Consider the following 14237-nt stretch of genomic DNA (forward strand, 5'->3'; position numbering starts at 1 on the left):
ATCAGGGCCAAGGGGCCTCTGACGGGATGGCCATAGAGAAGTTCAAAGGGAGAATAACCCACTCCCTCCTGAGGGACTTCCCTATAAGCAAATAGAAGGCACGGCAGTAGAAGGTCCCACTTCTTCTTAAGGGGTTCTTCTAAGGCACCTATCATGCTCTTCATGGTTCTGTTAAATCTTTCTACCAACCCGTTTGTCTGAGGGTGGTAGGCGGTTGAGAACTTGTAGGTGACTCCGCAGGTTTTCCACATGGCTTTCATGTAGTTGGACATAAAATTTGTCCCCCTGTCAGAGATCACCTCCTTAGGAAACCCAACCCTGGTAAAGATACCAAGGAGGGCCTTAGCCACAGCCTGAGCTGTAACAGTCCTCATAGGAATTGCCTCAGGGTACCTAGTAGCATGGTCTACTACAACAAGGGTAAACCTGTTGCCTGAGGAGGTTGGGGGATCAAGGGGACCAACAATGTCAATCCCTACCCTCTCAAATGGGACTCCCACAACTGGGAGAGGCACTAAAGGTGCCACATTCTTGGAACCAACCTTACCAGACGTCTGGCAGGTATGGCAGCTCCTGCAATACCTATCTACTTCAGCCCCCATTTTTAGCCAATAGAAGTAGAGAGAGAGCCTTTCCTTGGTCTTCTTGAAACTCAAGTGACCAGCCAAAGGAATCTCGTGGGCTAGTTGCAAGAACTGTTGTCTGTTCTCTTGGGGCACTACCAGGCGTTGGTATGCTCCAGGTTCAGATTCGGTTGGTTCACTGTAGAAGAGGCCATCTTCCCAGTGTAACCTATACTTCCCAGGCTCTTGCCCATCAGCCTGAGAAGCTGCCTGCTGGCGGAGACCCTCCAGAGTTGGACATTCTCTTTGTCCCTTACAGAAAGCTGTCCTGCTGGGTCCACCTTCTGCCAGTAAAGACTGCAGCTCAGGATGGTCAGCCGGGTCCAGGTCTCCAATAAGTTCTGGACCTCCTACTAGCTCTTCTTCAGAGTCTAGTTCAACCAAACAGGGTTGTACCTCCCTCTCAGCTGGAGGTGGAGTTACAGGTGTAACTTTGGACAACCTCGGGGAAGTCCTTGTTGGAAGCACTGGAGTGCTTGCTGTAGGCTTTTTCCTAGGAGTCTTGGGTTGCCCCTTTGCTTCTGATCTGGTAGTTACTGCAGTAAGTTGCTCCAGTGGTAGAGGAGTGATTTCTGTCATCTCCTGAGATAAACCTCGCAGGGTTTTCTCTCTTGCAGATTTGATGAGCTCCCGTAACCTTTTACTAGGAGGTCTGGGGGTATGTGACACAACTCCAAGAGCTTTCAGGTCATTTCCCAGCAGAACTCTTCCTGGAACTTCACATTGTATACTGACAGGTATCTTCACAGCCATATCATTACACTGGATGAGAACTGGTAACTGGGGACACATCTGCACAGGCATTTGGGTGCCTTAGCAACATCCTCTGCCTTGAAAAATGATTCATCCACCACAGTTATGCTGGCCCCAGTGTCCCTGATGGCAGGAGTCTCCTGACCATTTACGTGGACACTGTCCTTATAATACTCTTTAGTATTATCTGGGATAGAATTATAGACATCTAAATTCTGCTGTTCCCACAACCCCAGAGAGACTAAAGAAACACTGGCTGAGACGCCAGTGGGTTCATCAGCCAGTAGTAGAAAGTTTCCACTTGCCATAGTGACTTCCTCCTCTGGAGCGAAGGCTAAGGAGACAAGTTAGACCCCTGAAGGTTTACCCTTACATCTGGGATCTCCTTTCACATGGTCAGTAGCCTTACAAACATAACAGGCCCCAAAGGCCCTTTGGAATGGAGGCTTGTTCTGACCTCCTTCTGGTTTAGCACCAGATGGTATACTACTCTGCTGTGGTTTTCCAGGTGGCTTACCCTTATGGTTTTGTTTGGGGCCCTCTTTGGAATTAGGATTATTAGAATTCTCTTTGGAGTCTTTCTTAGGCTGTATTCCCTTATCCTTCTTCTGAGTTACCCCAGAATCCTTGTGAGTAGCCCTGTTGGCAACCCACAAGTCAGCAGCCTTAGCTAGTTTCCTAGGATCTTATTCCTGTGAATCAGCCAAGTGCTGTCTGAGCTCAGGAGAGCAGGCATCATAAATTGACTCCATCATTACAAGATTTCTCATTCCTTCATAAGTGTTCACCTTGTAACCCTTAATCCATCCCTCTAAGTTTTTCAACCCTTCACACACCCGGGTAGCCCAAGGGGTACCATCATGCTTTTTGAGGCTCCTAAACCTCTTAAGATACTGGGAAGGGGTCTTCCCAAACCTAGCTATCAAAGCTAGTTTCACACATTCATACTCTTTCCTATCCTCCTCCCCCAACTCCATTACCACATCAGTTGCAACAGGGGGAAGCCTAGAGAACAACCAGGTGAGTAACTCATTACCTGTGATGTTCTGGAGCCCATGATTATACTCAAACATAGACAACCAATCCAACACATCCAACTTAGGCTCATACATACCAATCAATTCCTTAGGCATCCAGGGTCTTTTAGGACTGGAACTTCTAGAGGAGCCAGAGAGAGAAGCATTCTCAACAGACAATTTCTTCATTTCTAGCTCATACTTGAGCTCCATTTCCCTTGGCCTTAGTTCTTTGTCAGTTTGAGCATTAAGTTTCTTGTACTCTAATTCAAGTTTCATTTTCTCTAGTTCAAAGTATTGAGGGCTAAATGTGGGACCTGGCAAAGGTCCAGTAGGTACAGCTGGTAGAGCAGACAGAGGCCTAGAGGGACTATCTACAACAGTTTCATACTCCTCTTCTAGTTCTGACCCAAGATCATCAATACTTTGTGCCATATCAAGATCATTGCTGCTTTCTACATTTGCTGGAGTGATAGGTTCCTCTGGACCATCCTCCAGACTTTGGTTTTCTAACAACCTTTCTATTAGCTCTATTTTCTTTCCCTTAGTCATGAGATTCTTATGCTTACAGAGAAGTCTTAGACAATCAGCAGTTGTTGTAGCAAGGGACTTTCCATAGTAGACAGGTTAAAAATGACTTTTTCTTTCTTGTGCTTAAGCTTTGTGGTTAGTTGCACTAAGGTATCTCAAAAGTACTCTAAAGTGTATACTCAATACAGATCCCACCGCTGTACACCAGTGTTAGGCAGAAACCTGTGCAGTTCCCTCTGGGACCACTGCAAAAGATTTAAGACTACAGGTGTTGGCAGTAACTCTTCTTGAGGGAAGTCTGGCTGCTCAGCCACAGCTACCCCAGTGAATCTGTGCGGTGCAGACTGCTACCAAGTGGGTTTACTGCCAACACCTGTAGTCTTAAATCTTTTGCAGTGGTACCAGAGGGAACTGCACAGGTTTCTGCCTAACAGCTTCAATAAGGATTGCAATGGTAAGGAGGTCTTAGGTTTTGTTGAAACATCGTTCTACATCTGAGATTTATCATTCCGACCATCTTCAGTTAGTCTGCTCTCTTTCAAATTTTCCTGTCCTTTAGCTGAATCAATTTTTTGTGGGGTATCCGCATTTATTTCCGCATTTTGACTTTTTTGCCCCTTCAATGTATTTGCATTTTTTTGTTTGAGAAAGATTGGAGCAATTTTCATAGGGGGGCACATTCGGTTTAGGTTTTTGCTTTGGAGGAAGGAAAATGGGAGCAATTTTCTTGGGCGGAGCCAGAAAGTCTGTCTGACTGCTGACTGCCACTTTGATGATCGCCGGAAGACCCTTGTCAAGATTCTTGTTTGATTCAAGCTCTACTAAGTTAGATTTATGATTTTTTGTCAGCCCTGGTTTAGGGCCTTTCAAATTCCCTTTGTTTGTAGTCGGTATAGTCAGTTTTTTCAATTTTCTGATGGACTGCTTGTTGTTCTCCAAGCAATGTTCACTTTTCCTATTCTTTCCTGATGGGTTGTTGTTTTTTTCAGCCATTTTTGACTCTTCCATCTTCCTTTTCCTCTTTTTTTTTTAGTCTTTCCATTCGGTTTCTTTGATACTTTGTCCAAATTCCCCAGTTCGCCCGACTTCTTATTTGATGGATCAACTTCCTCGATTATGTCATCTTTAGGAGTCGGAGTGATATCTTCGTCAGCCAGTTGTGCTAGGCGCATGAATTCTTCCATGACAGATGCCGATAGATGCGTATCATCCCACTCATTGGCCATTTGGCCTGTTTCCAAGCTCGAAGGTGCAACAGGAGAGTCATGGCTTCTTGGCCTTGATTCCCATTTTTTTGGTCAATAAGGTTAAGATTCGTAGATGTAGTTCTCTCCTCGTTTATTGCTAATTTTAGCGCCACCATATTTAGGTCCACTGACTACATGTGCTTTCTTAGCTCCAGCAAAATCCCTGAGTGTTGTTCCACTTCCGATTTAATATTTTCAAATACCTTCACCAGTGAAGTCAGTACAAAATATAAAGCTACTATAGTTGGAGGTCCCAAGTCTTCCCCATCCATGGGTGCGTGTTTAGGGTCTTTTTTCGGATGTTCAGAGGCCAAGGCAGGAATTTGTTGTTCCATCGCACATTCTCCTTCTGGTGCTACCCATAATTCCAAAACAGGATTTTGCTCTGTAGACAAGTCGATATCTTGGACATCAGAGGCTTCTGCATGGGAGTGCAGGCTATGATGGCTCCGTCTCTGTGATACATCCAGTGGTCGCTGGCAATCTGAAATTTCGTCTGTTGGAGTAGAAGTACAGTCTTTTGTTGCAGGCACGATGGATGAAGGGAAGTGATTTTCAATGGTATTTTTCATAATAACCGCCGTAACCGTATAATTCAGTTTCGACATTAATATGGTCTTAGCTGCCGTATTCTGTGGAGTACAATAAGTTGTATCCTTAAGTTTGTCTATTTTACAGGGAGATATATCAAAGCTTGTAGGGACTTCCAAATCATCCGGAAAAGTACTCTATGGTGGCAAAAAACTACCCCGCCCCATTTTATAGGGGTGTGTTAGGAGCTTTTCTGACATATTTAGCTGATCCATTGGGGTAGAATTACTCTGAGGGCCAGATAATGTTGACCCGCAGTCTTCATTCAGTTCTTAAACAAAGGTCTAATAAGGCTAGACCCTTAACTTCCTATGCGGTAGAGCCTAACCAGCGAGATCATATGAGTTATCTCCAACAGTCTCCCGCTGCTTCCCCGCTGGTTAAATTCAATGGATGTAGAAATAAGGCTCCTTGCTGTTCCTTCGTCCCGGCCCTTTGACGAAGTTTCCACGGGCAAGGAGCTCAAAGAAACAAAAGAAACTACTGGGCCCCACTCCACACATCTCTAGCACACTAACCAGATAGCATTATAAATGGCGTATGCTCTTTTCTCCGTTTCGGGCTTGTCCACGTTGCTAAGATCACAAGGTTACCAGTGGGATCAAAGAGGACTTGCTTTTACAATCTCCCACTTTGTATTGCAAGCAGCGCTTTCAGTCTCTTATCCGATATTCCTATGTAGGAGGGGCGTGGAAATCTCCCTTTCTTCCTACGGCCTTCTGGCTCCGTCTCTCTGTTCACCGATAGGCCACTTGTAGCACTTGTACCTCCACTTGCTCTCCGCTTGGGGATGGAGGCCACCTTCCAGCATACAGCAAGCAGCCAAACGGCAATCAAAAAAAGCGCCCTTACTTACTGATGATGTTCTTTCTATGTATTCTTCTCCTATAGATTCTTCATCGCCCTCCCTACCTAACCCCTCAATGGAAGCCTGCGATGGATTTGTTAGTGTGCCGGTTTTCTTTGTTCTTCTGAGTACTGATGAGAGAGGGAAGAGTTGCCGTTCAGTGCTGTTCGATTAAAAAAATGTTGATGAATACAGAATCACGACCTCCTTACGTCTTGCCTTTGCTATTTGGCTTTCGTTCCTCACAAAAGAAATATGAAAAGATGAAAAGCAATATTTTCACGCCTCTTCTATTCAGTGCACAGGATTATTCTCTAATGCTGAGCTCGTGGTGGGGGGAGGTGGCAAACTGAGGTAAGGGGATTGGTGGATTCCTTAACTATGATGACCGACATCACGTCCGGGTCAGGGAGTGTCATGGTCGAGAGACGAGGAAGTCAAGAGATGATGTTGAGCGGCACTAAGCCCTTGTTGAAAATGTCCAAGCAGCTGGCGGTGAAGGGATGATCTATCAAAAGGAGGAATCTATGGGAGAAGAATCAATGAAAAGAACATTACTGCTGAGTAATTTCACCTTCTGGAGTTCAGCTACTCTGTGCACCAGCATACATGTGAAGGTATGAGGGTTGGCTAACTGAACAATTGTTGATTTTCTGCATAACCTTGAGGATATTTTGGCTGGCAGAGGAGGCATTGCGGATTTCATGTCTGCCTTATGTGATACCCGGTCAACCTCTCAGTACCTCTTTTGATAGATGGTCAACCATAGGTTTTGCAAGTATTAATTTTAAAACTCAAATTATTGAGCCCCTTCATAAGTGGGTACATGAAGGTTGGGTATGCTGGCCCACAACCATATTTTAAAAGTCAGTGCTTGGTACAGTCGTTTGCATGCTAGTTTTCAGATTGTAGGATGATAGAGAAGAAAAGGTTATGTATCATCACTGTTGAACTATAGTTTGTGTGACTGCCAATGAGCCACATACAAATATACAGTATCCAGAAATCACATCATCTTGTTCTTTCAATCAGCTTCAGACTAAGGTGGTGACTTTGAGAAAATATGTTTTATGAACTTTGAAGCCTGTTGACTTGAGATCAATAATGGGTTCTAGAAACAAATATGTGAAGAAACCCATTCAAAGATGTCATGCATATTTCAAACAACTAACTCTTCCTAAACTGCAAAAACACTGGTACAGTTGGTAACCTTTTTGTTCATGAAAAGGAGACTTGTCTGAGACATAGATGTTCAGTTTGTCCTTAAGGTCTGTTTATCTTCTGCCCATAGCCACTGCTTCGATTACCTGCTGAATTACCAGAGCAGTGTACCAAGCTGCACCTCTGCTCTTAACCTTACTCAGCTTCTGATAGTGATTGCAGAGAAGACAACTGTTGGGCAGTACAAGGATAAAATAGGTAAGTGTGCCTGTGCTTTCATGGTTCATTTACTTGAAAGGTTGTCTTCTAACAATGGGGTTGGATGTGTTTATATAATTTTGAGTGTCAAAATATATACTCACTTTTTGATATATATATATATATATACGATTAGTTTAGGGATTATATCTTTGAAAATAACTTATTTGCATAGTTAGCTGATGTAAGGGATGATGGGTGCCCTGATTGTATCTTGCATACACTCACCCTCTTAAAAATAAAAAGGTGCCTTGTTGGTCAACTGGATGCAATTCTTGTGAGGACACAGAAAGTCTGTGTTACATTTATCTAACTAATTCAGTGTCACGTTTAAGAACTGCATCCTGAATAAACCATTAGTCAAAATAATAACTGCTAATTCAGACATCCTACAAGGTAACAGTAATTAGGCACTTCTTGAGACAAGTTGGCAGGATCAAAGGCACCGTCTTTTGAAAGCCCTTATACATAGGAAAACATTGAAGGTGATATTCCCCAAAAAGCCACATAGAAGATTAATTTCATTACGCCCTTTATTGATAACATTGTAACAACTGAGCATCTTATGTCGCTCTGTCTGGATCTCCAAATTCCCACGACTGCGTTAAGTGATCACAATCCGTTATTAGCAACATTTGGTGCACTATTTTGGTAACTTCCTAAGTACTACATCTATACCTAAAAAATTGTAAATCCAGAGGGAAGGATTCTTCGACAGTCTGTTAGAGAGATCCGTCGAAGTAGGAAAGTCGGGGAGTAGCTCCTAGGGGTATGCTCTCATCAATTCGACCGGCTAGTTCAAGAAAGAAAAAAAATACTGCAGAAAGAATTGGGTCAGGAACATTTATGTGCCGAGAGGCACCCCGACAGAACGAGTAAAACAAATTGAAGCAAGTATTTAAAAACTGGTACAGGTCTCACAGGTATTATTGGTCCCACCTAGAGGGTGAACAAATGTTGCAAGTCATTCTTAGTAAAGATTTGCATAACTTTTGGGGAGTGATCAATAATTTGGTTAAGCCGCTGGATGACAAATTAGACAACCCCGTCTCGGATTTAGCGCGGGTGATCATTTTCAATACGTATACAGCGACCCTGCAGTCATTGTGCAGGAATCCTCTATTAGTAGACCCTGGATCTTAGCTACTGTGGCAGATAAGATTGAGAAATCATTAGAAAGTCCTCTATGGCGGCAAGAGCTAATGGTCTCTCTAACTACATCTTAAAATTAAATCCTACGACTGGGGCTGTGATGCTGTTCTTTTTGTTTATGTCAGTATTGTTAAACAAGGAGACCCCAAGTTCCTGGAATACATCTGTGATTATCCACATATTCAAGAAGGGTGACGGGAATAACCCAGTTAATTATCAGCCCATATCTTTGCTGGATTCTGAAAGCAAAATATTTGCCAGCTTAGTTCTTTGTGAACTAGGAGATTGGGCTGTGGAGTCGGATGCCTAACAAAGTTTGAAAACGGGATTCAGAAAGGGCATTTCCACCTCATTGAATGGTTTTGTTCTTTTTTGTATACAAGAATATGTTTAGACTGAGCTCCTAAAATAGGTGTTCGTCATGGCAGTAGATTTCTCAATGGTGTTTGATTCGGTGAACCGATCATGACTGTGGGTGAAACTACATGCGCAGGGAATCCCTAACTCTTCTGTCAATCTACACGGGGGACGGTGTTACAGGTTAGATTGAACTGGCAGGGTTCTTTGTCAAAGGATTTTACTGTACGAAGGGGTTTGAGACAGGGCTGCGTATTGGCCCCCTGTCTGTTCAGTCTTTATTTGGCTGATCTGGGGAATGGCTAAGAGCAGTGAGTTGTGTGCCACCAAAAATCTGGGATTTGTATATATCCTACCTGACTTACGCAGATGATGACATCTTGTTGGATAGCACACAAATTGGGCTGCAGAAATTGGCCACTGCCTTAGAAAAATATGCTGAATTGAACGAATTGGAAATTAACTGTGCCAAAACTAATCTCCTAAGATTTCGTAAAACCAATAAAAAACTTTTGGGTTATTCCTGGTTACTATGTAGAGAACCTGTGATCCCAAAATTGAGTCTTGGGCTTTTTAATAGATTCTGGCCCAAATAAGGGGTCTGCTCTTGACAGGTAAAAATCTAAAGCTGTGCAATTGGCTGCCCAGATGAATAAAATCTGCTTAAAGTACTGTATGTTCTCTCTTGTCCCTGTTGTAAAATTATACAGTATAAGGGTGGTTCAAGCGCTCGTGTGTCGGACCAAAGTAACATCTGTATATTGGGTTATTGACTGTGACAGAATCGAGTCAATTCTCTTTAAGAAAGCCTTAAACCTTCCAAATTGTTTGCCAATCGCTACACTACATCTGGAGCTGGGTTTGAGTTCTCTGACCTTTATTCTCAAATGGAAGATACTTGCTCAGTACAGGCTATTATTAGACTCTCCAGTGGATAGGCTGTACAATGAGATGAGTACTACCCTGCGAAGGGGCAATTGTGTGCTTTTGCTCACTTTTGGGAAGACAGCAGATTGTATTCTGAATGGGTTTAGGGTGAATGGTGAGCTTTTGGTTGCTAACCCAGGGCTGGTAAAGAAAAAGCCCAGAGGCATTAAATGCACAGAGGCTGGATTTTGTCAAAAGATACTTTTGGAACATTGACCTTGTGAGTGATGAAGATCTCTTCCAGAGACTAACTAGTGGGAAAGAAACACTGCTTACTGTAGCAGCGTCAAAACGACTTGCTCTCGCAGGAATTGCCAAAGCTCCCCGATTGTCTCCTGTGAAGTAACTGCTAATTTGCACACCGACTAATTATGTGTTTGTATAGGTGGAAGTTCAAATCAATGAAGATGAAATGAGATGCAAAGTGTTTTAAATGTTCTCTTTTATACTTCTATTTTTATATTCTATTTGTATTTGTCTGTATTTTTAATGTTAGTATTCCTGATGTTTTACTTTTTTGTTAATCTGAGAGTGGTAAATGTTAATTGTGATTGTGTACCCCATCCTCCAAATAATATTTGGGAACGTCCAGGTTTATCACGCTGTGAGATATTTGTGAAAAACCAGGTGTAGAGATTGTGTCGCAAGCGGCCTTTACGAGTAGGTGCGGCTTGACACGTTACTGGAGACTCTAGGAGGTCCTTTACTCAAATCCGCCTGCAGCAGAGCACTTGTTTCGGAGCCATGTGGGAGAGGAAAGGGGAAAGGAGACGGTTCAGGGGACCAACCGATACAGCGTCCAGAAAGACACTGCAGACTCCAGGATACTCAAACACACTCCTACTGTCCTGCCGGGGGGTAAGCGCTCACAAGGTCAGTGTATTGACTCCCAAGGTCACTTTAGCCTGCCCGGGTACATGGCAGTGAGAGAGGGGCGAGGGGGTTGTGGTAGCTAAAAACCGACAGTGTGCACCACCCCAGTGACCGAGGAGCTCAGTATCCTTGTTGCTAGCTTGTGGCTTGGTTCTGGTGTGCATTACTGGGAGGTGCTTTGGGGCCACGAGGCAATAAGGAGGCAAAAAAACAAAGCCCACACATTTCTTTTTTTTTTTTTAAAGCTCTGGACCTGTGTGGGTCCCTGGACATAGTACCCACTTATCCCTGCCTGCACTTTCTTTCAAACCTTTGGGCATCCCCTCTCCCGCCAACACACCGAAAAGACATGCAACCAGGGTGTGATAGTGAGGCCCTATAAAAGACTTGTGTTGGCAAGAAAAGGAGGGATGGAAGGTATTCTACATGCCTCTACTCTGCTGGGGGGCTCAGTTTCCAGTCTAAAGAGCCCTGACGCCAATGATAAGCGATCCCTCAGGGTGCAAACAGCAGTGGCAGTTCAGGAAGTTCAGGAATTGGCAGTTAATCCCCTAGTTACTGGTGCTCCCATCGCTACCCCTGCGCTTAGCATGCAGAGTCTTTCTAGAAATTGCCCACTGAAAACATTCCACCTTGTTGGTAAACCTCCAGGGTCTTCCTCAGTGCATAAAATCACGGACTACTATACGGCTCTGAATTCAGTTCCAACTGACTGCAAGGCTGCTGAGGCTATTAGGGCGGTGGAATCCACATCTGATTTCTGCGTAGATTTGTCTAATGATTTGAACAATGACCTTATGTTTACTATTTAATGCCTTGGAACAAAAACGATTGAGCATGTTGTCAAGTCCCAAATTGCTAGTCCACTGGAGAGAGGGGGTTGGGGGGGCCTGCAGTACGTTTTGCTGCCTTTCTGCCAGAACTACTTGAATTAGTAGCAAAATCATCTTCTTTATTGCCTACCTCTCACGTGGCACCCCTGGCCAATGAAGATCATCTGCATCATCCATGCTCAAGCCCAAAGGGGTCTGATTTGAGATCTGAATTTATGGAGGGTAACGCTGGCGAGGGGCCACCAAAGTTATTGACTGCCCATTTCAGGCTTCGACCCAGACAAATTGTCCTGCGGGGCCCTTGACAGGCACCTCACTTGGTTCAAATACCTCTGAAATATTCTGTCTGAAACATTAGTGGGAACTTCCCCAGAGGCCAGCAGCGACGACGCCAATGGCCTCAACGATTCAGTTCGAAACGAAACATGCACAGAAGATTGAGCGACTAGTCTGCAATAATGTTCTCTGTCCTGGAGGACTTCCTGATGCAGCTACTTTCCAAAAGTGATGCGGTCGCTCGAAAGCTGGAAAAGCACGACACTGTCCTCAGTGCCATTGTGCAATCCTTGGGACAATCTTTCTGAGTGCTCAAACAACCACTCTGAATGTTTGGCAAGCATAGACTCTAATGCTACGTTGCTGATGTCTAACATTCCTCTTACTGCCCAAGCAAGCGGTTTCTCCATGCAAGTTGACCTGGTTGCCACTGAGCCTGGCCCGAATACTTGGTATCAACGTAAGAAAAAAAGGTATCAAGGCAGGCCATTATGTACAAGGATTTGGCAAACAAAAAGAGAAAAAGGGTGCCACCTGCTGATATTCCGGTAAGTACTAATAAGGCCGAAGTTATCTGTCTGGAGGAAAACTTCTCTGCCCCGAAGGGAATGGTATCCGGAAGACAGGCACCAATTCGAACAACTGTGTGTCAGACATTCCGCTGCTCGCAGAGGAGACGAGCGGAATGCCTGCTGATCCCTTACTCCCTAATGTGGGGGCACCAACATGCCCTTCAGCCTAAGCTTGGCACCCTTAACCTTGCTGTACCCCTAGCACAGGATCAATCTGATGTTACGCTCACTTGGTCTCTGCGGGGACATTGGGGCACGGTTGGAGCCCTCCCTGGACTTGGCTCCCCTGGATCGGTTCTCTCCCCCAGCTGCTGCAATGTTGACTACTCTGGTTGCTGGTACTGCCTCTGAGGGAATAGGAGAGGCAATGAGAATGGTGTGGTGGTATCGCAATTCCCCCGAAACCTTAATTCCAAAACGAGATGAGCAAGCATTTGCCCATGTACGCTCACCTGATTTCTTGTAAGGATGAGCTCTCTGTCCTGCTTCTCATTAGCAGGGGTGCCTTGGATAGACCTGGTTGCTTCACTGGTCCGTGGATGTGGTGGCCCAGACCGGCTGCAAACGACCACTTGGAAGGTAAGAGTCTTTTAACACTTATTATTGTCCGTTTTCTAATGCAATGTCGTTTTTTGCCATGATTATAGTTCATAATTATTGCAATGTCTTTTTGCCGTGATTATAGTTCGTAATTCTTGCAATGTCTTTTCTCTCCCCTATAGGTGTGAAGATGACTGCACGGAATTGCAGTGTTTACAGCGAGCCCCAATGAAGCCCAAGAGAAGGAAGCGGCTGTCCGAAGGCCTGCCCGCGGTTGCAGGATGGAAGACTCAGTGAAGAGGATGGATGGAAGAAGCTCCTGCGTAGCTGGATGTCCGGAACAGGTAAGGAGGCGCTCCAACTCCGATGACTATGAAACCAGGTAAGATGCGATGCGCTGCAGGCGATGGTGCAGCCTGACCGAGGTAAGATGCACTTTCAGCGATGGTGTAGCGGGAACCAGGTAATGCGCTTTCAGCAATGGTGTAGCCGGGCTCAGGTAAGATGCGGTTTCATCGATGGTGTAGCGGGAACCAGGTAAAATGCGCTTTCAGCGATGGTGTAGCTGGAGCCGGGTAAGATGCGTTTCGAGGTGATGAGCTGGAAAACAGGTAAGGACTCTGCAGGCAGCGGTAAGCGTACACTGCAGAAAGCAGACTAACGGGAAGCACCAGGAGGCGGGCGGATTGGCCTTACATAGGCTTGCCCCAGCCCCTCCCTTTAGCCCCGCCTTGTGGCTCCACCTTGCCACTCCCAGATGTTCTTGCACATGCTCCCCAGTGTTCTCCTATGGCCACGCCCGGCCTGGATGCACGTGCCTTAGGAATAAAGTATGCAAAGCACACTTTTGCATGAGCCTGGTGCCAGAGGCGCCAGGACTGGGTCTATTTGGACCCTATAGGTGGTAGAAACATGGGCCCTTGTCCAGTGGCCACGACACCTGGGAATAAGCCTTGTGCCAAGCAGAGAACTAATAAACATAAATGTGACCCACTGGCAAGTAATGTCCAAACCCACAACCAGGAACAGCTGTTTACTTGCCTCAGGGCTCAGACACAGCCTCTAGCTGAAGGCAGTTCTGTAACCAATGCCTTCGCCCAAACGGATCCCGGCAAATCTCACTCTCCCGATGCAATGCCTATCTCTAATCATCTATGCCATGGCAAAGTAAGGGCACTTCAAATACAAAGCCTGTTTGGGGACAGAAAACTACTCTTCCTGAACCGCACCAGACTGTTAGATCTTTTTTTTCCATCCTCTGTGCTCCCTATCCTCGGATCATTATCCAAAGGGTTTACTTCCCCAAGAGGTTTCCCCTTCAGTGTTTTCCAGTGTTTACACGACCTCCTGTTTCCATTTAGGATGTTGGATAGTTCTTGGGGATTCATTCTGTATCTTCAACATCTGTTGTACCGCAATAAGGTCAGTCTTTCTTTAGTTTGTAATAATAATACTGTCAATGGTTTGAAGGATATACCCCCTGTTAGGGAGAATTATCATTCGATGGCTAATTTCCCTTACCTATAGAGTCCCCCAGCAGCGTTGCTGGATTTGAAGGGTTTGTTTCTTTTTACCTGCTAAGATTGAGGCTCTTTTTCCCACTCTCAGGCATTTTTGCTATGTGTGTTCTAGGCTATTTTTGTGTTTAATGCCTATGGGATTTTCTCTCCCCCATAGGAA

General features: G+C 45.0%; 1 protein-coding gene across 5 annotated transcripts in view; it reads left to right on the forward strand.

Annotated features, from left to right (window-relative positions):
* FANCD2 (FA complementation group D2) overlaps positions 1–14237 on the forward strand; it is a 2923540-nt gene that overhangs the window by 2374965 nt on the left and 534338 nt on the right. For all 5 annotated transcript variants that reach the window (XM_069644087.1, XM_069644091.1, XM_069644090.1 and 2 more), the window contains one exon: positions 6900–7027. In XM_069644087.1, the coding sequence (XP_069500188.1) occupies positions 6900–7027 (128 nt within the window). The remainder of the gene's footprint in view (positions 1–6899; positions 7028–14237) is intronic.

The sequence above is a fragment of the Ambystoma mexicanum genome, chromosome 2p (assembly GCF_040938575.1).
Source record: "Ambystoma mexicanum isolate Mex_15411 chromosome 2p, UKY_AmexF1_1, whole genome shotgun sequence".
In the NCBI taxonomy this organism is placed as follows: Eukaryota; Metazoa; Chordata; class Amphibia; order Caudata; family Ambystomatidae; genus Ambystoma; species Ambystoma mexicanum.